The sequence below is a fragment of the Phyllostomus hastatus genome, unplaced genomic scaffold (genome assembly GCF_019186645.2).
Source record: "Phyllostomus hastatus isolate PE091 unplaced genomic scaffold, TTU_PhHast_1.1 phas_contig_159, whole genome shotgun sequence".
NCBI classification, from domain to species: Eukaryota; Metazoa; Chordata; class Mammalia; order Chiroptera; family Phyllostomidae; genus Phyllostomus; species Phyllostomus hastatus.
The window spans coordinates 2903812-2928552 of record NW_025333640.1 but is presented as its reverse complement, the minus strand read 5'-3'; the positions used below and the strand labels follow the sequence as shown (position 1 = coordinate 2928552).

General features: G+C 54.7%; 1 protein-coding gene across 2 annotated transcripts; it reads left to right on the top strand.

The window, feature by feature from the left end:
- Nucleotides 1-1888: 1888 nt before the first annotated feature.
- On the top strand, nt 1889-24655 carry FZR1 (fizzy and cell division cycle 20 related 1). Of its 2 annotated transcripts, none has more exons than XM_045831797.1 (14): nt 1889-2109; nt 15885-16019; nt 17639-17764; nt 17869-17932; nt 18017-18144; nt 18809-18891; nt 19295-19478; nt 20282-20347; nt 20920-21022; nt 21166-21350; nt 21553-21786; nt 22160-22264; nt 22899-23000; nt 23273-24655. In XM_045831797.1, exons 2-14 carry the CDS (start codon nt 15951-15953, stop codon nt 23312-23314), a joined length of 1491 nt encoding a protein of 496 aa, XP_045687753.1. In that variant the 5' UTR covers nt 1889-2109; nt 15885-15950; the 3' UTR covers nt 23315-24655. The 2 variants fall into 2 exon arrangements, with proteins under 2 accessions (XP_045687753.1, XP_045687754.1); XM_045831798.1 differs by having other exon boundaries at nt 1890-2109; nt 22899-22991.
- The last annotated feature ends 86 nt before the right edge of the window (nt 24656-24741 follow it).

Here is a 24741-nt window from a genome sequence, read left to right as displayed (position 1 = left end):
AGAGATCAAGTATTTCCAGTGAAAATTAGCACCCAAATTGCAATAAGCTGTAAATATACAATACACAATGAATTTTAAGACCCCGTAGGAGAAAAGTAACATAAAATATCTCATTGATAATTGTTGATTTTTATTTCATGTTGACATTTGAGTTGATAAAATATGTTATTAAAATTGATGATACTGGTTTCTTCGTATTTTTTAAATGTGGTTACTTGCAAATTTTTAATTATTTATGTGGCTCATGTTATGCTTCTATTGGAAGGCATTTTTCTAAATCCTACAGTGGTTGTGGGGTTCCCTGAAATCAGATAAATGAGTATTTATGTTATGTAATTTCATACCAGATGAACAGAAGTTATGCACCACGGTGCACTCTGTCCTCTCTGGTCTTTGCCCAGAGGTCATCATTGCAGTGAGACCTTCCCCCATCACCATATTTGAAACTATAACCCTTTACTCTCCCTTTCCTGTCTTTATTATTCTCCATAATTCAGGTCCAACAGAAAGGATTTTTTTTTACAACAGCTTCATTGAGATATAATTCACATACTATAAAACTGACTAATTTAAAGTGTATAATCCAGTGAGGTATAATATATTCAGAGTGGTGCAACCATCACCACACAATTTTAGAACATTTTCATCACCCCAAAAAAGAAGTCCCTAAAAACCACTCTCCTCCCCATCCCACTGCCCCTGACAACCACAAATCCACTTCCTATCCTAGAACAAGATTTGCCTGTTTTTGACATTTCGTGTATATGGAATCACATACTGTGTGGCCTTTAGTGTATGGCTTCTCTCACTGAGCATCGCGTTTTCAGGCTCATTCACTTTGCAGCAAGTGTCAGTGCTTCACTCCTTTTTATTGCCAAACAATATGCCATGATATGGACGTGATACATTCTGTTTATCCATTAATTCGTTCAATCGTTGATGGGCTATTTGCAGTCTGGTCTATTATGCATAATGATGCTATGAACATCCGTGTACAAATATTTCTGTGGACACATCTTTAATTTTCTTTGCTATCTATATACCTAGAAGTGGAATTGCTGGGTCATATAGTCACTCTATGTTTACCTTTTTGAGGAACCTCACCAGGCTGTTTTCCACGGTGGCTGCAAAATTTTCCATCCCTACCAGCCATGTGTGAGGGTTCCAGTTGTTTCACGTCTTGGCCAACACTTGCTAACACTTGTTATACTCTGGGGTGGGGGAGGGTCCTTTTTTTTATCATTGTCACCCTAATACGCATGAATTGGTATCGCACTGTGGTTTTGATTTGCATTTCCCTAACGACTAATGCTGGTGAGCAAGGATCTTTTCATGTGCTTATGGGCTATTTATTTATTTTCTTTGGAGAATTGCCTGTTGGGATCCTTTACCCATTTTTGGAGCAGAGATTTTATCTGTAGAGTTCCCTGCTTGGCGGGCCTGGCGGAGCACTCAGTAGAAGCAATGTGTTTATTGAATGAAACATGAAACGTCCGTAGGTAACAGGGTTTGGGGTCCGGCGTATACACCTGTCATTGGGTCCATCCCTGGTGTGACTGCCTCATTGCCGTGTGGGTTTAGCTTCCATCCAACCTATGGAGGCCCTGGCCTTGAGCGCGGGTTTCTGCGACCACCCCGCTACTAAGAACCACGCCCTAAACTAAGCAGAGGCTTTTTTCTATATTCCCGGGAGCCACCTCCAGCCAGCCCCAGGTCCTCTACCCGCCGCGGTTGCCCTTGGCAACGCGTGGCCCCGCGCTTCCTGTATTGATTCGAATCGCGGGCCACGTCACGTCCTCCCGCGATGCCCATCGCACGCAGGCGCAGTCCCGTAAGGAGGGAGTGGCCCGGGCGCGCGGGGGCGTGGCGGCGGCACGCAGCGCGCCGGCGCGGGGGCGTGGCCGGCCGCGGGAGCGCGCACGGCTGTGGAGGGCGCGGGAGGCCGCGGAGCCGCGATAGCCGCCATATTAAGGAGCGCGGAACCGGGGACCCCTCAGTGGCGGCCGCAGCCGGACCCAGGGGGGCTGCGGACAGTGGAGGCGGCGCGGCGCGGCACGGCGCCGGAAGAGGCGGGGCCGACGGAGCCGGCGGGTGACGGGAGCGAGCCAGGTGAGGTGGCCGGAATCTGGGGACCCGCCCCCCCCCCCCCGGGCCCAAGCCGCGTCCCCCGAGACGGGCCGGACGGCGGCACGGACCAACCCAGAGCCCCCTGGAACTGAGCCGACCGGCCATGCTGCGACCCCCAACGTAGGGCCGTCCAGGAGGCTGCAGGACCCCCGAACGTCGCCCCTTAAGTTAAGCTAGGCCAAGTGTGATCTCAGCATCCTACTACCGTCTTAACTCCCAAATCCTAGCTTCACCCCCAAACACGGCCCTGAGTGATCTCTCCAACCCGGGCCACCTGCAGCCCTCTACTCCACAACCCTTTTATAAACATGGGACCAAGTCCTGCCCCCCAAAGCCAAAAACGAGGGAAAGTCTCCTATCCCACGCCCAGAACAGTGGGCCCATGCCCTGATCTGTACTATTCATCTCTGGCTTGTCAAACCCGGGTCTTCCAAGTTCCTACTATCCCAGCCCAAATTTAAACAGTCCCCCATAGCTGTTGCGACTCACCCAGGTTCGAACCAGCCCTCGCCCCACTAAAATTCAGTCTGAGCTTTATGGACCCTGAATTAAGCAGGCTGAGGTGTGGAGACCCTGTCTGTCTGGGCGCCCGTTGTATTCACCGCACCCCTCTCCGCTCCTGACACACAGAAGCACTTGGGCAATGCTGTTTGAATGCGTAAGTGCTTCTCGCACTCCCAGCTCCTCTGTTTTCTAATCCTCTACACTTCCAGCTTGACCCATTGCAGCCACCCAGAATCAAGCTCTCCCATTTTGGCTCTGACCCCACAAAAATCTAAGGTGACCTGCCTGTGCCCAACTGCTCTGAGATCCAGACAGGTCTGTCTCTTCCTGCAAGCACAAGTCAGCCACCCCAGGCCCCCCACAACTCCCAGCCCTGCGCCAAGGGTGGACTGCCTTTCCTTACTCCAGCTGTTTTCTCCTATTAAAAACTGTGCCCCGCCCGACCCCTGCATTGGTCTTGCACCATCTAGACCCGTCCCCAATCCAGTGCCTGAGACTCACCACTGCAAATGTCCAGCTTAAGCCTGTTTTTCCCTCAAATCATCCTTTTGTTCAGGGTGCTTTGCAGGCTGGGAACTAGATCCCCTTATCCCAGTCTACCAGGAGGTGTTCTCATGCCTCTTGCTGGTGAGGCTGTATCTGCCCTTTACCACCACCACCCAATCTTAATATAGGTGTTGTTTTTATAGTTGACATACAGTATCATTACTAGTTTCAGGTATACAACATAGTGATTAGACATTCGTATACCTTGTGATCTCCCCATATCTGAGTCTCCTTCCCAAACCCGGCCCTGCATGACCTCCCCAACCTGAGCCATCTACAACTCATGACCTCCCGCCCCCTTCCCACACTTACCCTCCACAAATGTTCAGCAAATACCGGGTTGACCAAAAAATCTGTTGTTTTTTTTTCCGTACAATGGGTCTAGGAGTGCTTAGTTTTATTTCATTTGAAACAATTTTGTTGGATTATATTGTGACAGCTGTTATATGCATTTTTAAAAAGCTTAGCAAAATTGGTGAATTTTTGTGCAGCCATTTTAATATTGAATATGGAAGAAAATATGCAACATTTTTTTGGTGTATTATGCTTTATTATTTCAAGAAAGGCAAAAATGCAACTGAAACACACAGAAAGATTTGTGCAGTGTGTGGAGGAGGTGCTGTGACTGATAGAACGTGTCAAAAGTGGTTTGTGAAGTTTCTTGGTACCATTGACAACATTTTGGCTGGGTAATTTTTTGCTGTGTGGCTGTCTTATGCATTAGAAGATGTTTAGCAGCATCCCTGGTCTCTAACCACTAGAAGCTGATAATGGAAGATAGCCAACATACTCAAATATCCAAATCAATAGTTATTGGTAAAAACGAAAAATATGCCTTTATGGAAAAAACATAATGGACTTTTTGGCCTACCCAATAGCAGGTCTAGCTTTGTTCGCCAAAACCAGCCCCCGCCCCATGCCCTAATCTGTGCTTTTAGGAACTAGCCAAATCTAGTACCTATATGGCACCACCCATAGTTATTACAATATTGTTAACTATATTCCTTATGCTGTATGTTACACTGTTACTATTTTTATAACTGGTAATTTGTGGTTCTTAATCTCTACGGTTTCTTACCACACTTTAAATGAGGACTATTCACCTAAAGAAAAATCATCCACCTAGCATACATACCCCAACCTCCCTGGAGTGGAGACAGGTGTGAGGAACTTTGAAAAGAAGGCGGTTGGGTGGTGTCCCCTGGAGGTGGGAGCAGGATTTGGATGGTGGAAGCTGATGAGATCCTCTGGGGATGGTTGCTAGAGTGGTACATTGTCCCCTAGAATACATCCTAGACTACTCATTGGACAGAATTTCTCCCGGGCCATCAGGGCCTTTGATGTCGAGGGTCCCTTCTGTGTTGGCCGTAGTGTACTGGCATTTCCTTCTGAATCAAGAGTGGGAGCAGGTGTGCTGGCCACTGCCTGCTTTGTGAAACATGTGAGGTTGGATTGCCCCAGGAGGGTTTTGTTAAGGAGTCCGGCCCTCCGCCTGCCTAAACCAGGGCTCCAGGCCTTGGACAGCTTGGGCCAGTGTCTCAGTTGTCTGTGCTGGACAGTCCCGACACCCCTTCTCGCCCCGCTCTATAACTCAGACCCCATGTGCTGACTGATGGTGGTGGGGGTTGGGGCTGGGGGAGGAGTAATTGGAAATAAACAGGAAAACCTAATGAGTCTTCAGAAGTGGGTCTGCACTGATTTCACGCCATCTCCTCTGTCTCAGCAGAACCCACCCACCAGTGCTAATTATTGGGACCTCTGTCAGGCAGGTTTTGTACACTTGGCACTCCTGAGTTTGGGGAGGTCCAAAGTGGGTTTAGTTGTAGGGACCTTTTGCTCAGTGCCACTGAGAAGGATGAAGATCCAAAGTCACTCTCTCTGGAGGGCCAACTTGGGGATTTCTGGTTGATGTTGAGATCAAGGGACTTGGTCTTTTAGGAACTGGCCAAACTGCAGGTCCCCTGTAGTTTTTCTTGAGAGCAGAGGTTCTCAACTGGGGACATCTGTCACGCAGGGGGTGCACATCACAGTGAGTGACCTGGCCTCAGCGTCAGCAGCACTGATGGGGGAGACCCTGGACTAGAGTCCAGACTATGAGTCCTGGAAGGGCAGAGACTTCGTCTCCGGAGCCTGCACAGTGCCCTCTAGAGGCTGGAGCTGGAACCCATGGCTTGAGTGGGTGCTAAGGACCAGACCCATTCTGGGGTTGGTACAGGCAGCCCACAGAGCTGGGAAAGGAGTGTTTGGTGGCCCCTCTTCTGCCCTGAGAGTTCCTTGTGGTCTGGTTTCTGTCAAGTCACCAGCCTCAGCGGCCCCCTGCTCATCAGCTCCACTGGTAATGGCCCTGTCCATCCCTCACTCGATCTCCCTGAGGGTCGGGCCACTTCAGCTCCTGCCCATGCCTGCAGACAGGAGCTGGGCAAGTCCCGCAGCTCCTCATCCAGTGCAGACCTCTCTTGAGCACTGGGACTGAGCACATGGCCAGAGCTCCCCCTTATGTGGCACTTTTGCCAGAACACTTGTGCTCTTGACTGACTCGGGTGAGTGGCTACTTTCTCCTGCCCCAGTTTCCTCACGTGTGACTGGAACGACAGGACACACTGCGCATTGCGTCATTCAAGCAGTACATGTAGTAAGTGGTGCCCCTGCCCAAATAAAGTAGAGTGTAGAACCCACTCTCCTGGCTCTCTGTGCATTCTCTCTGTCCTCCTATCTCTTTCACGGGCCCTGCTTTTTATTATGTTATTAATTTGTGTTAGCAACAGCTTTATTCAGATACAATTCTCATGCCATACAACCCACTCATTTAAAGTGTACAATTTGTGGTTTTCAGTATGTTCATAAATTTGTATACCCGTCACCACTATCTAGTTCCAGAACATTCTTATCCCAAAAAGAAACCCCTTCCCCACTGACAGTCACTCCCCATCCCCCTTTCCCCTGCCTCTGACAACCACAGACCCACTTTCTGTCTCTGTCAACATGCCTGTTCTGGACATTTCACATAAATGGAATCACACGTGTCTGGCTCCTGTTACTGAACATCATGTTTTCAGGGTTGTAATGAGTCAGCGCTTTGTCCCTTTTCATAGCTGAATAATATTCCAGTGTGCAGCTGCATTTTGTTTAATGTTTGAACTGCTTCCACCTTTTGCCTGTTGTGGATGGAGTTGCTACAAACAGTCAGGAACAGGTTCTTGTGTGGTGGCTCTGACTGATCTGGACTCAGATACCGCTGCTCCTGGGCATATGCTCCTCAGTGGCCTCCCCCTCACCCTCAGCTTTCTGTTCTTGCTGCTGGTGCCCAAAGCTGACTCCTGGACTCTAGGTCTACGCAGCCAGTGACCAGTTATCATCTCCTGAATGTCCATCTCCCCTCCGCACCTCAGGTTGAGTGTGTCCAGAAGAGGTCACCCTTTCCTCAGATCTGTCCAACCCCTCCTCCCTTATAACCCTAGCCTCACAAGGGGCCCCTTCTCTCCACAACCTCCATCTTCTCAGGACTGCCTCCTTTCTCACGTGGACAGGCAGGCACCAGCTCGCTGGCTCCCCTGCTCACCACCTCTCTCCCTGGCATCTACACTACACCACTGCCAGCCTCTAAACCCATATCTGATTGTGGTTGACCCCTTGTCCCTTTCCCACCTCCAGCCGCCAGCCCTAGGAGACTGCCCTTGTGGCCTTCCCACTTGTCCATCCCTCTTCCAGCCCCACACGTTCCGTGCCCCAACCTCCCCAGACTGCTGCTATAGGGTTCTATAAAGCTGCAGGCCATTCCTTCCGGACCCCGTGCCTTTTTATGCGTGCTCTTCCTAGATCAGATGGATCTGGGAACCACTGCTTTGTGACTCTCAGGGAGGTCTTTTCCCTACGGGGCCTGTCAGCCACTGCAGAAAGGACCAGGGTGCATTTGTGCTGTCTCTCACAATAAGGAGAGGCCAGCTGGGTGGAGGATAGAATGGTGAGTGTAGGGAGAGGGGTAGATGGCTGGGTAGAGGGTATTTGTCTGTCTGTCTGCCCTTTCAGAAGGGCTGAGCAACTGAGAGAAGTTAGCACTCATATATGGAGCCTGTTGGTGTATGGAAGCAACTGTTTCTCCAAGGATTTCCCCTAAAGCAGGGGGTCTCCACCGGGGACCACATCGGGAGACCTCTGTGGTTATCACAATAGAGGGTGCTTCTGGCATTGAATGGGGGCCAGGGATGCTCCTCAACTCCCCACAGTGCGCAGGATGGCTCCACAGAGAATGACCCATCCCTGATGACAGTGCTTGGCAGGGGAGAGTGGGGGAGATAATCCTGCCCTAAACATAGTAGGTTTTTTCTGCCACCCCCACCTTGGATCCATAGATGAGAATAGCAGTGAAACAGACTGAGGAAGGGCTTTTTGACATTCAGGCTGCTTGTTAGGGGGTGAGCTCCTTGTCCCTGCAGGTGTACAAGCAGATGCAGAGTTTGTGAGAGGGTTCCAGGAACCTGATGGGGCTTAGTCTGACCCCCTCTAAGGCTCCATCCAGCCTTGGGAGTCAGCCCTCTGACATCAATCACAGGATCACATAAATGATCATAAATCATTTGGGTATCATGCCCAAGTTGACGTCCTTCCTTTACTTGGGGTTTGCATCCTTTGGGCTGCAGCAGACCCAAATGGCCTCTCACTCCGCAGAGAGGTGGGAGACAGAAAGGTAGGGGCTTACCATCAGGTGTTGTTTCCAGGGCTTAGAACAGCAGTTCTCACCTGGGGTGTGTGCAGCCCCTCTGCCAACAGTGTTACCGTGGGTCCAGAGAAGAGGTGTCGATGGAATTCTCAGCCTCTGGTCTGTGGGTCCGGGGAGTCAGTGACTGCAGGTCTCTACTTTCCAGCTCCATGGTCAGCTCCTAGGACTACCTGCACATGAACACATGCATGCTGGAGTGTGCTCCTCAGGCGCCCCCACCACAGGACCCCAGAGGAACTTGGCTTGTGGTGGATTACATCAGCCACCCAGGAAAGGTGTGCCAGTTCCCCTCTGCGTGCTTTTGCTTTTGTTAGGGGTGAGGGGCCACTAGCTTGTGTTCTCTCGGGGTGCGGCCACTCCCCTCAGAAGTCCCAGTTTGTGCCTCATCTGTCGTGGGGCCAGGCACCCCGGATTCCAGTCCAGAGTTCACATCTGTAAGACCACAGACCAGGTAGCCCATTTCCTCCCATGTTTTTTCTTTATTTTTTAAGATTTTATGTATTTATTTTTAGAGAGAGAGGCAGGCAGGGAGAAAGAAAGGGAGAGAAACATCAGTGTGTGAGAGAAACATCTATTTGTTGCCTCTCCACGCACCCCAACCAGACCAGGCTTGCAACCCAGGCATGTGCCCTAGACCGAGAATTGAACCACTAACCCTTTGGTTCTCAGGCCGGCGCTGAATCCACTGAGCTTCAAGGGCAGACTCTTAAGAGCAGCTGTCATTTCCACCTTTGTCAACAGCATGGGAGGAGATAGGGCCCCATTTGGCCACCTGGCCTGCAGCTGTGGCCAAAAGTCATTGGAGCAGCAGCATCTGTGGTCACCAGGGCACCTCCCATGTCACACTGCCCAGGCGCACTGTGTGTGATGCAGGAGCAGGAAGCAGGTGTGTCTAGGACCTATAGTGCACCTTTCCCTGGGCCCATGGAATGGCTCCCACTTCCTAGCATCTCCTTTGAGTCAGGCACATGCTTCATAGAAGTTGCGCCTGGCTTCATAGCAACATAGGCAGTGTTATCCCCTTATCCCGACTTTCTAGATGAAGAGGCAGGTTCAGAGAGAACTTGCTTGTCCAAAACTATGCAGCCAGTAAGGCTTGAAGCCAACGCTTACAGCCAGGTCTATCTCTCTGCAAAGTCTCCCCTTCCTCTGCTACACGCTGAGTAACTGGCTGACTGGCTATACAGTGTTTTGGTTTGCTGTAGTGGAAGTGGAGGGAGCCTCAAGGGCTACACTCAGGCTTGCCTGAGCCAAGGCAAAAGAACAAGGCCAGGGACTTGTCTCGTAGCCTCCCAGATCCAAGGTGAGCAGAAAATTGGACAGCTCCCCTGCTTCTGATTGGGTCTGTATCATATGGGACTTCATCAGCCTCTTAGAGAATGGATGGGAATAAGACGATGGCCCCTGGGCCCCTCGAGTGATCCCCCATCTTTCCCAAGACGAAGGGCCTGGTTCAAGGCCCATGGGTGGTCTGGGGGTGCCTAGAGCCACCTCCTGGTCTCCTAGTTCCTCCACCTGTGTGCCTGTCAGACAGGAACACTTTTCTCTGGAGGTTTCAGGGCCCTGTGAAAGTCTGCCCCAAGATGACAGTTCCACGGGGAGCCCCTAGTCATTTGTCATCGTGACCCCTAGTTGGATGACTCCTGCAGGAAGTGCCTGGTAGAGATTCACACATGGTGTGATGAGCCATCCAGGGCAGTCCTTTGAGCTTTAGGCTACTGATGCGTTCTGTGCTGAGCCGAGGGACCACCAGCCATGGGAGCACTGTGACCTGAATGGTCACAGCAGGTGGGGCTCCAACCCCAGCTGCACCCACTGCCGGCACCCCGAATTCCTCAGTGTGAGAAATGGAGAAGGTCACGGCTGGGGACAAAATTAAGTAAAGCCAGCTGAGTGCTTTGAGCTGTGCTGGCCCATGGAGGGGTGCAGGTGGGGTTTGCCACTGTCATAGTCATTTGTGTTCTGATGGTCTCTCTGTGTGGCCAGGAGCAGTGTCCCATTCACCTGGGACCCTGGTGCCCACACAGGACATGGCTGGGTGAGTACCTGGCCACTCTCACTGTTGGCTGGTGTGACTTCCTCCCCAGAGGGACAGTCACTCCACCTCCACCTGGAGCATTTGTGGCTGTCATAAGTGCTTCAGGCATTGAGGGGTTAGGACCAGGGATGCTATTCCACACCCCTGATAGTGCCCCAGATGGCCCCCACAGAGAATGACTGAACCCCTGGGTCAGCACTGCTGGAGGGTAGACTGTGGTGTAACCCATTTTGTAGGTAGCACATCCGGACCACAGTCAGCCTGAAAACACTTGAGTCATGGAAGATGTGTCACGGGAATGTCTCATTTCCTTTGGCTCCTTTAAGAGCCTTACAAAATACGAAAACAGTGGGGACCAGTTTTTCGAGATAAGCAACACCTCGAAGGCTTGAAACCTGGCTTCAGGAAGTAAGAGTGCTCTGACCCCAGGGGCCTCGGGCCTGCTGCGAGCTCACAGGGTGTGTGCCTATGCTGTGCCTAGCTGGACTGGAGGCCCTGCGCACCTGCAGCACTGCCCTCCATGTCCGCGTCCCCCTTGAGGAAGCCTCAGAGACAGTTTGTGACATGCTGCGTGCTTTGTCATCAGTTGTGCCCAGACAGGCCCGTCCACCTTTTCTCATTGGTAAGGTGGGGGAGGCCAGTGGATAACTCAGTGGCGTTAAAGCTTTCTAGTCCTGCTGTTCCTTACATGGGGCCCCAGCCCACCACTGGCTTCAGCTGGAACAGAGACTCGCAGGTGTTGACACAGGGTTGCCGTCAGGCCCCTTTGGCCGGGCTGACTCCAGGGTCAGCCCACATGTGTGCCATTGTCTCAGCCAGCAAGTAGCCTCTGTGGCCTGGCTCTAGATGTGGTATCTTGACATTTGCGACACTGGGGCTGGGTCATTCTCTCTGAGGGCCATTCTGGGCACTTTGAGGGGCTTGAGCAGCACCCCTGTCCTTTACCCATTCAGTGCCAGGAGTATTACCCACCGTGAGACCACAGATGTCCCCAGGCATTGCCCAGTGTCCCCTGGGGGCACAGTCACTCCGGTGAGAACTGTTGGCATTATACTCAGAGTAACCTGTCTTCATTAAGTATCTGGTGAATGAGAACCAGGTGAGCCCTGCAGGACCTGTGAGGTCAGGGTAACCAGGAGCAGCAGGGACAGCCCCCTCAGGAGGTCGCAGTGCGCCAGTGGGCAGCTGGGTCGAAAGCAAGGCCCCAGCTCCATTGCCACTTGAGTTGCCTGGCCAGGGTGCACATGTGGTCGTGCAGGAGGGCAGCCCCAGGCCATTAGGCAGTCCCTGCCCTAGCCATGCGGGGACCTCAGTGCATCCTTTTCAAGTAAAAAAGATTGTGCCCCTTCCCCAGAGGAACAGATTGAGGCTTGTCTGAAGCAGTGGCAGAAGGCAGGCCTCCTGGCCCTTCATTCTACTGTACCCAAGGCAAAGGGGGGCTCTCCTTTTTAGGGCTGGCTTGGTGTGTGAATGATACCCATTGATAGTACCCTGCAGAGGGGACAGTGGCCGTGGGAAACGGGGCAGCCACGGCTTTGGCCACTTCACCCAACCACAGTCACCAGCCTGCACTTGGCACCCTTTAGGGCACAGCCTCCCAGGTCAGCAAAGTGAGTACCTCTCTAAGACCAGAATTCTCATGCTGCCACAGGCCCTGCCCCCAGCTCCCCCTTCCCCAATCACAAGGCCTTGCAGATTGTGTTCAGTGACTACTTGTTAACAGAGAAATCACTACTTTCTCTAACATTCATACTGCAAAGGTAGCAGAATGTTCTGGTGCACAGCCAGTTGTGCTCTGACCACTGAGACTCTTCCTATCACATCATGCGCTTGTGCGGTCCCATCTTTTCCCAGCTGGTTTACATCTCTGAATAGCTGACACGTTCTCATGACACAGGGAAACAAGGCTTCCTCCGTCCTCTGACCCCTGTCCTCTAGTTCCTCTTCCTAAAGCAACTTCTGCTACAAGTTTGTTCTCTAGCCTTCCAGAACTCTCCCTGCCCCACAGTGCTGCTCTCGCAGGCAGTGGGTCCCTGAGACCCTGAGGCCTGCCCTTTGTGCTGCAGTGTCCCCTCAAGGCAGCTGCTGAGGTCATTTCTCATGGCCTGCTCTCATAAGCTGTCTGCACAGAGCAGCTCCGTGCACGGGGTTTTGCATACGCACGCCTGGAGTTGCTGAGGGCAAATTCTTAGAAGTAGAAACACAACATTGAAAAGGATGTGCTTTTTTAGATTTTGCAAGCAGTTGCCAAACTGCCTTCCTTAGAAGTTGTACTAGTTTCAGCTCCTGCCAACAGCACAGGCAAGCAGTCCCCTTGCATTAGTGGCAAGGGCGTGTTCCCTAATCTCAGAATCAGCAGAGGCTGGCAGGTAGAACTGCCTTCTCCAACAGCGAGGGTGAGCACTTTTTCCAGGGTTGATTGTTCATGTCTTGTGCCACTTCAGTCAGTCCTCCAGGTGATAGATATTTTTCCTAGTTGTTTTTTATTAAAACATTGTTTGTGGTGTCTTTGCCTTATAGACACTTTTTATTTCTCTGGTGATTAATCTACCAGCCTTTTCTCTTACAGGTTTGGGGTCTTTTGTTCTTCTGTGGTACAGTAAGCAGCAATCTTAGAGGAAGTGGAAGGGGGCAGTCCTCAGGCTGGCACCAAGGTGTGGGTGTTCCCTGAGGTCCCGGTCCTTGGACTAGGACAGCCTTCAGTGCTCTCAAATGAGCTGGTCTGCAGGCTGGAGCAGGGCCTCTGGGCTGCTGGGCGGGTCTGGTTGTGTGTGTGTCTGTTCCCCGGGGTCGTGTGGTGTGGGTGTGTGTCTGTGTATGGTTGGACCTGCTAGGTGCCGTTCTCCTGAGATCTTGGTCTGTGCCCATCTCGTCTGTGCCCCCCTCTACCTTCTTCCTCATCAAGAAAACCACGTGAGGGGTGTGGGGCAGGGTGCTCCGGAAGGGCGGCAGGAAGGCTCACCCTGTCAGGGATGTTACCTGAATTTACCAGGTTAGAGCCCAGGTTAGAGCCTGGGAAGAGTTAGTTCAAGAGCCACTCCACCTTGCCTGCAACCCCAGGGGTCCCTGCCCCAGTGGGTACCTGGTCTTGGAGTTTCTTTTGCCATGTGAAGTGACATGTTCACAGGTCCCAGGGCCTAAGACCCTAAACATGTGGGTGAATTTCTGGAAACTCTCTGACCCTCCGCAGCCAAGTCTAAATGGCGAGAGGCTGCCTACCGCACAGGCTTCTGTAGGTGGCCACATCCGAATGTAGCAGGCAGGCAGAGGGGCAGCTGATGTGCTGGTGACAGGAGGGTACACCATGCTGGACATACGTTCTGGACTCAAGACAGCTGTAGCGCTCAGCCAGCTGTATGGCACTGAGTTTCTTAACTCGCCCTGGGAAGCCAGTCTCACCAGTCTCCCACTCTCTGTCTCTGAGGAGACTACAGCATTTTAGACTCTGCTTAATTTCGGGTGTGCGGAGCACGTCCCAGCCATAGTCTGGGGCCTGCTGTCCTTTATGAAGCAGACCGGCCCCACCGGCCTCAACGTGGTGCCGTTGGTCTGTGAATGGAGGTGGTCTCCATGGGAACGGAGCTCATCTGGGCCAAGAAGTTTAAACAACTGTCACCCACAATGTGACTGGTCCCTGCACTGAGTCCCCTAGGGTCATTTCCTGGGGAGGCTTCTCACTCTCCCAGACTCCACTGGCTCTGAGCCTCCCTGCCTGGGGAGAACGAGCTGCTCGCTCTGTCTGGAACAGTTCATTTTAGGCAGCAGAAGCTTGGTGGCTTGCACTGCGTTTGAAAGACATGGGGAGGGGTGGCTGCTGAGCACAGGCACCAAGGCATGATGGCCTCCAGCCTGTCCCCTGAGGGCTCACTATCTGGTGGGAGGCAGATGAGGCCCCAGGCAGTGCCAACGGGGGAAGTTAGCCAGCCTCTCTGGGCCTCATTTTTAGTCTGCGAGGTTGTGGGGGGGGGATCAACTGGCCCACCTCTGGGAGAATGCCTGGTGATGGTTGAAACTTACTGGAACAGAGCTGTGGCAGCTCCTTTTTGTGTCCAGCCCCCAGTGGACCCCACTCAAAGGATGCTCAGTCAAGGTGGACCTAGAGCTCAGCTCTGGTTTCCACGCAGCCCAGTGCAGTGGTCATCGAGGTGATTTGGGCCTTTTCTTGGGAAACTGTCCTTTGAACAGGTGCCTCCACCTGGGACAGACACAGGCATCTCCATATCCCATGTATGGCTGTGCTGCCACAGGATTGGTCAGGTGTGGTGAGGGCACACTTCGGGGAGTTGATCGGCAAGACCTAGTCATTTGGGGGAACCTGTTGGGTGAAGGAGGAGGCAGGTACATTCTGGGGCAAGCCAATGGGTGAACTTCCAGCTAGGCAGGGCTGGTGTGGGCTGGGCTGGGCTGGGCTGGCAGAAGGAGGTAGAGGTTGGGGGTGTGGCCCCAGCCCCTGGAGAGGTAAGGAGGGAGACAACCATCAGCCCTTTTAGGAGAGTCTGTCCTATGCCACAGTGGACTGAAATGTGTCTGGGGACCTGTGCCAGGGCAGGGTAGGTGGAGGGGACAGAAAGAAAGTAGCCAAGAAGGGGTTGCTGCTCCCGACGGCTTATCTAAGATGGAGAGGGCTGAAGTGCTGTGGCCCCACTTTCTCACTAAAGCAGGAAGCCTGCTGTCTGCTGAGGTGGGGGACAGTGGGATTTGGGGCTGCAGGCTAGTACAGGCTCAGAGGGGCTCTAGGCTGTGGAGGGGGGGCCATGGGCACACTGGGGTATTATTGCCCTTCCTTGGTCTTCACATCCTGATGTGCATGAGGGCGTGGGTGCCTGGTTCATGATGCTGTGCAGGGAGAGCACAAGATAAAACGTGCAAGCCCACTAATGTGGGGTGTGGCAGGCACACACTGTGATGACCAGTGACTTGGTGCTGTGTCCTGACCAAGCTGCTGGCTTCAGGACTGGGCCGCATCAAGGTGGCCCCATGTGTCCGGTAATGAAAGTGAGGGACAAGGACCTGGCAGGCTAGAGCTGGTATTTGGCCACACAGTGTATGTGGTCTCTGTGATGGGCCCAGGAATCCATCGGAGAGGCCTGCCTCAACATCTCACAGCCTTCAGGCTCCAGCCCTTCCTCCCCTCCTTCTGTTTGCTGAGGTCTCCACCACCTGGTGGAGGTCCTTCCGGACCGGCAAACATTTTCTTCTGAAAGCAGCCAGGGGTGTGGCTGTGGGTCTGGCTTGTGCCTGGGCCCTGGTTTGCCATCCTCACTGCAGAGAACAGCCCTTCTCTCTGAGGCTGCCACTCACCTCTGCCCCATCCTAGAATGTGTACAGCCCTTCCTCACATCTCTTTCCTCTCTAGAATGTTGTTTTCCAGCCTCCTTTTGCTAGTGAGCTTTCCTCTTCCTCAGAGAGGCCTCCCTGGTCCCCATCAGCCCTGGCAGACTTCTGTAGCGCATATTGACCCACACCGATTTTGTGCATAGGACACACAGGCTGCCCTGCTTGAGGAGGAACCCTCAGTGGTACCGCCCAACCTGTGCCCAGCCTCGCACCTCCCTCTCAGGCCACGTAGCCCTTGGGTGGCCCATGGCCTCAGAGGATCTGAAACAGGAAGACAATGAGATGGGGGCCTGGGTTAGAGGAGGAAGGGACCTGGGGCAAGGCTTTGGGGGCAGGAATGGGGGAGCCTTGCCCTTACAGCCAGGATAAAAGTGAAGGGTCCTGTCATAATGGCCCTGCGGAGGACAGAGAGAAGTCCTGTTTGTCTCAGTTGTGCTTCCCTGTGACTTCCAGAGCCTCTGGGGTACAGCCAGGCCTGAGCTCTGGGCTCCTGGGAGGGAGAACCCTGTCACATGGTAGGGACCTCAGCTGTTCCAAAGAAGTGCCCTGTGGTCACCAGGCGGTGGTGGAGACCACTGCCCATGATGCTGAGCTGTCCTGCCCTTCCTGCCCCAGGCTGACTTTGGCTGGCAGAACTTGGCAGGCTGACTTGGTCAGCAGCCATACCTGCCGTGCCTCGCCATGGACCAGGACTATGAGCGGCGTCTCCTCCGGCAGATCGTCATCCAGAACGAGAATACGATGCCCTGTGTGAGTACCTGGTAGTTAGCCCTACCAGTGCTGGCCTGGCCTGGCCTGGCCTGGCCTGGTGGAGCGTCAGAAGACGGGGTGGGGGTGTGGTTGGCCCCTGAGCTTCAGCCCTCAGCAAACAGAAGGAGGTGCTGTGCAGGTGAAAAATATCCTCTCACCCTGGCCCTGGCCCATGTGGCTCAGTTGGTTGGGCGTCATCCTGCAAAGTGAAAGGTTGCTGGTTCGATTCTGAGTCAGGCCACATGCCTGAATTGTTGGTTTGGCCCCCGGATGGGGCGCATAGGAGAGTCAGCCTATTGATGTTTCTCACATGGATGTTTTTCTCCCTCCCTTCCCCTCTCTCTAAAAATAAGTATCTTTTTAAAAAAATCCTCCTCCAAAACTCCTCCATGGTGATGCCACAGCCCACCTCAGCGTGAACTCCCATCAGCACTTCAGTGTACCTTCCCTCTGCTTATTCTACACAGCACCTATGCCTCCCAGGCTGCAGGAGGCACCGGCGCTTCCCGTGGGGCTGTAGTTAGGACTGACTGGGGATGGCAGAATGTGAGCCACCTTCCCATTTTCCAGACCGGACATTGAAGGACCCAGCGTTGCAAAGCTGGGGTTCTGCTCCAGCCCCACAACCTGTGCAGGGGAGTTGGCCTGGGGGTAATCAGGATGACGTGGGAGGGGACAAGGTGCTGGGACATGGGAGCCTATAGGGCAGGAGTGACAGGGCTAAGGAGCCTGGGGAGGATCCTTTCTGTCTCTTCAAGCTTCCAATGTTGCTGGAAATCCTTGGCTTTTAATTTATGGGGGGAGAGAAAAAAACATCGATTTGTTGTTCCACTTATTGATGCATTCATTGTTTGCTTCTTTTATGTGCCCTGACTAGGGATCAAACCCACAACCTTTTTGTATCAGGATGATGCTGTAACCAACTGAGCTACCCAGCCAGGGCTAGTCCTTGGCTTTTAGACCCATCACTTCTGTCTCTGCCTCATTTTCATATCCTGTCTTCTCTGTGCCTCCGGCTCTCAAGGACACCAGGTGTTCATTTTAAGAGCCCACTCTGCTCCACTGTGACCTTGTCCTAACGCAATTCAATCTGCAGACACTATTTCCAAATAAGAACTCATCGCAGTTACCAGTGGTTAGGACTTCAACCTGCCCTTTTGGGAGACACAGTTCAACCCACAGCAAGTTGCTTATAGATTAAGGACATTCACCAGCCAACTGAGTGGAGTCAGAGGGTTGGCCAGAAGCAATGTATCACCTTCACGACTTAGTTCAGGTGGTGGGGTGATCGTTCTGTGGGAGAAGATCCCCATGTGTGGGAAATGGGGGTGACGGGGCAACAGTTTAACTGTCTGTTCCCTGTCTGCTTAGAAACAAAGGCCACCTTGTAGTGTGCTGGTGTTTTGCTGTTGGGAAGCACCCGAGTACAGACTGACCTCTTCCTGCCTCTCGAAGCTGCCAGCAGGGTCCCACCCATGACTTACTTACCCAGATGTTTTACCTCTGCCCCTTGGGTTTCCAAGATTGAACCCCTCATTCAATGGCCAGAGGACAAGTGCAGCAGGTAGAGTGGGTTAGGCTGGGGGCTCCCACCCAGCCTCACCCTGCTATCCTTTCAGGTCTCAGAGATGCGGCGGACCCTGACGCCTGCCAACTCCCCTGTGTCCTCCCCCAGCAAGCACGGGGACCGCTTCATCCCCTCAAGAGCCGGTGCCAACTGGAGTGTCAATTTCCACAGGATCAATGTGAGGGCAGAGGGTTGGGGGAGAAGTACCACTGACCCTGCCGCCTGGGGCAGGGCCAGGCCATTCCAGCTCACTCCTCCCTCCTTTCCCTCCTCCTCCCACAGGAAAATGAGAAGTCTCCCAGCCAGAACCGGAAAGCCAAGGATGCCACCTCAGACAATGGCAAAGGTCAGGAGTCAGGGCCCCAAACCCTCTGTTTCACCCCTTTGCCTGGTCCCACCCCAGCCTCTCAACGTGTTTGGTTGCCTACAGATGGCCTGGCCTACTCGGCCCTGCTGAAGAATGAGCTGCTAGGGGCTGGCATCGAGAAGGTGCAGGACCCACAAACAGAGGACCGCAGGCTGCAGCCCTCCACGCCTGAGAAGAAGGGCCTCTTCACGGTGAGCCTGCCAGCTGTGCCCACACTGACCACGGCTTCCTGCTGGGGACAGAGATCTCTATCCTCCATGACTTGACCTAGTGTCAGCCCTCACCCCAGTGGCCTGTGCTGTGTGGCAGCTCCTTTAGGCCACACAGGCCTGGCCTCCCCAGGTTCTTCCTCTTCACGTACCAGCCCGGCTGGGGCCCTCAAACCCTGTAGAGGGCAGGACCAAGCCCATTTAACCCCAAGGCTTGCCCTGTGACCCTCCTGGATGCCTGCTGAGACAAAGGTGACCCTGGGGCAGGTGCTCAGGTACCGGGTGAAGGGGCAGTGGCCTCAGGAGAGCTGCCCCACAGAGCAGATTCATGCCATCCCAGGTCATGGGGGCCCCTGGCAGTGTTGGAAAGGGCCTGGCTTTGGTCCTTCAAGGTGGCTAAGGGGCTGGTGGCTGCAAGGGTGACTGAGCATGTTGGCAGTTACTGCCAAGGGGAGGCCTGGTTTGCTTCTCTGAGTTTCTGGAACCCAGGACACCCCCAGTTAGAGGTCCTCCTGGTTAGGATGAGCACCAAGCCCCACTCTCTCACCCAGCCACCAAGAACTCAGGGTGCCCAAGCTTTGGGGTCTGAGGTTCCTGAGCTCTGGGGCCAGGGTGTCCACTCAGTAGGTGTGTACCCCCCACCCAGTATTCCCTCAGTACCAAGCGCTCAAGCCCTGATGACGGCAATGATGTGTCTCCCTACTCCTTGTCTCCCGTCAGCAACAAAAGGTAAGTCTGGGTCTTTGAGAGCTGGGGACGGGGCTGGGTGGGCAGCTGGGCAGTATGGAAGAGCTGCAATTAGTCCTAAGACCCCTCACCAGGTCACACTGTCGGCCTGAAGGCTTTAGGTCCAGACTGGGGAAGGGGGAGTCAGGGAGACCCCTCTGGAGGAGGTGCCAAGCAGAGGGGACAGTGTGGCTCTTAAGGTTTGGGGTGGCCAAACGCCTAAGGGTAAAATGCTTATGTCTCTGGGGGCACCCACAGTTTTGGGATCATGTGGACAGAGGGACAGGATGAGTGGGAGGAGGTACACCAAGGACTGATGTGAACCAGGGGTAGTGACATTAGCCAAGGAGTATTGCTAACCACATGGCTGACTGACATAGAATCACTGTCTTGTCTCTCCCTACAGTCAGAAGTTACTGCGGTCGCCCCGGAAACCCACCCGCAAAATCTCCAAGATCCCCTTCAAGGTTCTAGATGCACCTGAACTGCAGGATGACTTCTACCTGAATCTAGTGGATTGGTCATCTCTCAATGTGCTCAGCGTGGGGCTGGGCACCTGCGTGTACCTGTGGAGTGCCTGTACCAGCCAGGTGGGTGCCCCGGTGCCTGCAAATGTGTGTACAAGTACTTGCATGTGTGTGTCTCAGGGTTCCAGTAGCTGAGCCAGGCTAGCCTGTGCGAAGGATGAGCGTGGCTGGTGCTCCCAAGCCCAGAGCAGCACTGCGCTGCCCTCTCATCCCTGAGGCCTACCCTCCAAGTACAGACTGGAACTCAGGAGTAGTCAGCAGGTGTGAATGGGGCCCCCTGTGCCCCTCCTGCTGTGGGCTGTCTCCTGTGTTGATTTGGAGCCCTTGCTTCCCAAGTTTGGCTTCTGCCAGTGTCTGCAGAGGAGGGAAGATAGGTGTTTGGGCCCGGCTGAGCCTGGGGGCTGCCCTACCCCACCCACAGCACTAACTCTGAGCTGTTGCCAGGCCCACCATAGGCCCGGACCTATGAAAATGCCCTGGGGCAGGGGGTGCATTTCCAGAGATTAATGCAAGTGGGTTCAGGAGAAGGTGACTCCCCCTAGGGAGGACTGCCACCTGTTGGACGCACCCCTGGGTGTTTGATGCATCTGTGTGAAGTCCTCATCACCTGAGGATCCCTCCCCAGACTTTGCAGTCACTCAACCTGGTGCTGGCATGTGTCCCCTTGCAGCCTTCAGCCTCCTGGGCACCCCAGCTTCATTATCTCAAGTGCCAGCACTGACGCCAGTGCCCATGGGCATGAGGTGTGACTGAGTGAATGAATGAATGAATGAACAGATGGATGAATGGACGAGTGGATGGTCAGGACCTTGAAGGATCAGCAGACAGCACAACAGCGCACACCGACTGCTCTCTCCTTCCCACAGGTGACCCGGCTCTGTGACCTTTCTGTGGAAGGGGACTCAGTGACCTCCGTGGGCTGGTCTGAGCGGGTCAGTACACGGCTTGCTCCCCGGCGGGGTGGGGCTGGGCAGGGGAAATCTGACTGGGCCTTGCTGGCAAGGGCCCTCCACAGTGTTTGGGGGTCTGGACCCAGAGTAGCCAGAACCCAGTCTGGAGGTCTTGTCCAAGCCCCAGGGTGATGTCTGCACCCCACCTGTCTCCAGCCTGGTAGAGATTATTACAACGACAGGGTTGTTGGCAGGGCTGCCGGACAGAGAGATGCAGGGTTGGCCACAGCCCCCATAGAGCTCCATCCCCCCGACACCAGCCAGCAGGCAGCCTGGGCTCAGGCAGGCGAGTCCACACATTGAAGTGTGTGGGTCTTAACTGTGTGTTGGCTGGATTTTGACAAATCCATGCTCTCTGTGACCATCTAACCAGGAAGTTGTGGAAGGGAGGGAGGGGGCAGGGCTGTCCCCTTGACACGAAGGGACATATATTAAAGATCTTTTAAAGAAATGGCCCCAAGGTCCCGCAGCAAGGAGGGAGGAGAGGACAATCCGGGGAGTCTGTCTCCACACCCGGGCCTGATGCCTGCTCTCGCCCGGGTCCTTGGTCCTAGGGAAACCTGGTGGCTGTCGGCACACATAAGGGCTTCGTGCAGATCTGGGATGCGGCTGCAGGGAAGAAGCTCTCCATGCTGGAAGGCCACACGGCGCGTGTCGGTGAGGAGCCCAGGGTCCTGACGGGTAGCTGTGATCCCAGGGGACGGGAGTGACACTAGGCACGAGCAAGTGACGATTCCCAGAGCACGCTGTTCCCAAGAGGCCAGGCCTTAGCCTCACCCCGCCTTCCGCCTGGCCTCTAGGGGCACTGGCCTGGAACGCTGACCAGCTCTCGTCCGGGAGTCGGGATCGCATGATCCTGCAAAGGGACATCCGCACCCCACCCCTGCAGTTGGAGCGGCGACTGCAGGGCCACCGGCAGGAGGTGTGTGGGCTCAAGTGGTCCACAGACCACCAGCTCCTCGCCTCAGGAGGAAATGACAACAAGGTAGACTCCCTGGGCCCCTTACTGTCCTGACCTCTGGATTGACCCGCCCACCCGGCCTTCCCCCATCCATAGAGCAGGGATGACAAGGGTGTGCCCCCAAGGGAGGAGCACAACGGGTTGGGGTGAGGCTATTCATCTTCCCCTTGGGGGTTCGCCTGCGGACCATAGCCACTGGGGGCCTCACAGCTGCTGCCCCCCGCAGCTGCTGGTCTGGAACCACTCAAGTCTGAGTCCCGTGCAGCAGTACACAGAGCACCTGGCGGCTGTGAAGGCCATAGCCTGGTCCCCACACCAGCATGGACTGCTGGCATCTGGCGGCGGCACAGCCGACCGCTGCATCCGCTTCTGGAACACACTCACAGGGCAGCCACTGCAGTGCATCGACACAGGCTCCCAGGTGTGCAACCTGGCCTGGTCCAAGCATGCCAATGAGCTGGTGAGTATTGGGCACACCTTGTGACGTGCAGGAGAAAGTGTAGGAGCCCAGCACAACCTCCCCTGGGGTCCTGGGGTGAAGCCCGGCCCCTGCCACCCAGGTCATTGAACCAGACCACAGTCTGGAAGTGCCTGTTCCTGACCCAGGCACCCATGCCTGCTGACCACCAGGAGAGGCTGCCTGAGCTTTGGGTGCAATGTAGCTTCCTGTCCCCTCCACTCATCAACCGGAGTTTGGGGGCAAGGGGCTGGGTGGGTCCAGATATCTTTGCTTTTTAATGTGTGCATCAGGGATAGTAGACAGGCTTTTGTATGAGCCCTGGGGTCGTGGGCGGCAAGCCCCAGGCTCTGACAGCACCCTCTCCATCTCCCAGGTGAGCACGCACGGCTATTCACAGAACCAGATCCTGGTCTGGAAGTACCCGTCCCTGACCCAGGTGGCCAAGTTGACTGGGCACTCCTACCGGGTTCTGTACCTGGTGAGTCTGCACTGGCGGGTCCCAGACTCAGCGCCAGACCCTGGGGAAGGCAGGGTGCAGACCTAACCGGCAGCCTCCCCGGCCTAGGTCTGTGAGGTAAGGGGCGGGGTCATCTAGGCCAGCTCCTGTGTCTGAATCCAACAGCAAGGCGAGTTCATTCTGCTTTCAAACATTGGTTGTGTCATCACTTTTTGAGTCTCCCTTCCTGAACTCCCTGGCCTGGTGAGGAAGGGCAGCTCTGCCCTGCTGGCGATCTCCACACATTCGTTTATCATTACCAAATTATGTGTATGAGAAAGCACAATTAATCCCATTCCACTATTTTCTGAGTGGTTGAAAATCTCTGAGAATAGTTCATCACCTACTTTCTTGCATGTGCTGCGGACGGGAGCCCCTCCTCCAACACAGTCCCTCCTCAAGGGTTTTTCTTCTTTCTGGAAGAAATGTTATGTGCTTACCTGTTGTATCCTTTGCCCAGGTGCACAGAACAGACTTGCCCTGCTGGGTGGGGGATGGGGGCGTCCTATGTTTTGGCTTTGGTGGGAACCCAGCCCCCAGCACTCCCCTCCTGTCATTGACGCCATCCCTGGGGCCAATTGCAGGGCACAAGTACACTGAGGGTTTCCTCCCACAGGCCATGTCCCCTGATGGAGAGGCCATCGTCACTGGTGCTGGCGACGAAACCCTGAGGTTCTGGAATGTCTTTAGCAAAACCCGTTCGACAAAGGTAAAGTGGGTCGGTATCAGCGCCAGGTGTTTTCCCCGTGCGCGTCCCCTCGGCCTCTCCCAGGGGCTGTCTCCACTGCCACCTGAGCAGCCCTGTTCACCAGACTCTGCCGTGACTTCCCCTTGGGACCCCTGCACCCCCGTCTCTACTTCTGCCTCACTCTGCACCCCAAGCCGGGGTGCTCAGGGCACCAGGGAACAGTGGTGCCTGCTCACGCTCCTCTTGCCCGAAGCCCGTTTGCCCCAGCTGCAGCTCAGCTTTCCCTCCTGTGTGCCCTGCAGGAATCCGTGTCCGTTCTCAACCTCTTCACCAGAATCCGGTAAACCATGGGCCGAGCCATCAGGGCAGAGGAGCACCACCTGTCATCACATGCATGACCCTCCCTCCCCGCACATGTCCCCGGAGGAAGCAGCCGGGATGGGCGGGAAGCCGGGCCCGGAGAGACCCTGAAGATTCTCATTAAAGCCTGATTGCGAACCCTGTCGGCGATGTTTGGGGTGGGGATGTGGTTGGGCACCGGCAGGCTCGGGCTCCAGCTCTCTCCACACTGGGTGGCTCCATGGCCCCAACTCTGACACTAGGATGGGATGGACGCCTCTCTGGACCCCTGCCTGCTTCCCTTTGTGTCCATCACCACCTTGTCGGGCTGCATGCTCTTCTCAGAAGCATGAGTTCGCCACCACTGCTACACCACCCACGCCTGCGACAGGACAGACAGCTGGACGCCAAGCCGGTCAGCCAGGGAAGGGCCCAGCAGTAGGATGGTTCAGGTCAGCCCATGGATCGACAGGACACTCCTGCTAGGTCTCTCTGTGGCCACCTTTGCTGCCCCTGTGCTGGCAGCCATCCCGGTGACTTTGCTAGGGGCCGGGTGTCAGGAGCAGGCCCCAGGCAGGTTGTACACCAGAGGAGGTCATCTCGAGATGGACTTGTTCAAGGAAAACTGAAGTTTGGTCCACTTGCCGTCATGTGCTTGCCCTGACCCTGTACTGTCCTTGTCACTAATGGGGTCACAGCTGAGCTCTGTCACCAGCAGGACTGTAGTGCCTGTGCCTTGTGAGTGTACAGATCCAGGCGACCTAAGGGTGGTGCCTTGCCCTCCTCCATCAAGCTGTCCCATTGTGCCCTGTCTGTGTCCATGGCCATGGGGGAGCCAGGGAGGGGTGCTCACTGGCCCCCAGAAGCTCCCCGATTTTCCCTGCCCCTGCCCCCACCCTGTTGTCCTCTGCCCAAGCTGTACCTGGACACCACCTCATTCCCAGACCTGGAGAAATTGGAGGGAGAGAGGTGCACCCAGTTGTAGGCTGAGGTGGGAGCCACCTGGCTCTGCTTCGAGGCCCCACTCCTCCAGTGTCCTCTCCCCTGCAGTCGGCCACATGTGCATGTGTATATATGTATTTGTGACTTTGGTTTGTTTTGTGTTTTGTAGATGGGCTCCAGAAATGTTTAAGGCTAGCTGGGGAGGACACAGCCCACCCCCTATGCCTGGGGATGACAGGCGTGTCAGCTTTTAAAACCTTCATTTAGGAGGGGCCATCAGCTGAACCTGCCTGGGCTTGGGGGAAGGGTGGGACCCTACCTCTCCTGCCCCCTCCCGGCACCTGCGTGCCACAGCCTCAAGCAAGGACATTGTACATAGATGTGTGTGTTTCAATGGGTCGTCATTTTTGTGTCTTTTTTTTTTTTTAAATAAGAAAACAATCCTTTTCCTACCACTCCCTCACCCTGTGCAGCTGCCGAAGAGCTCACC

Coding starts and splice junctions, on each gene's coding strand:
- FZR1 (XM_045831797.1), top strand. CDS start 15,951: ATGGACCAGGACTATGAGCGGCGTCTCCTCCGGCAGATCGTCATCCAG. Junction 18,892..19,294: donor TCTCCCGTCAGCAACAAAAG/GTAAGTCTGGGT, acceptor CTCTCCCTACAG/TCAGAAGTTACTGCGGTCGC. Junction 20,348..20,919: donor CCGTGGGCTGGTCTGAGCGG/GTCAGTACACGG, acceptor CCTTGGTCCTAG/GGAAACCTGGTGGCTGTCGG.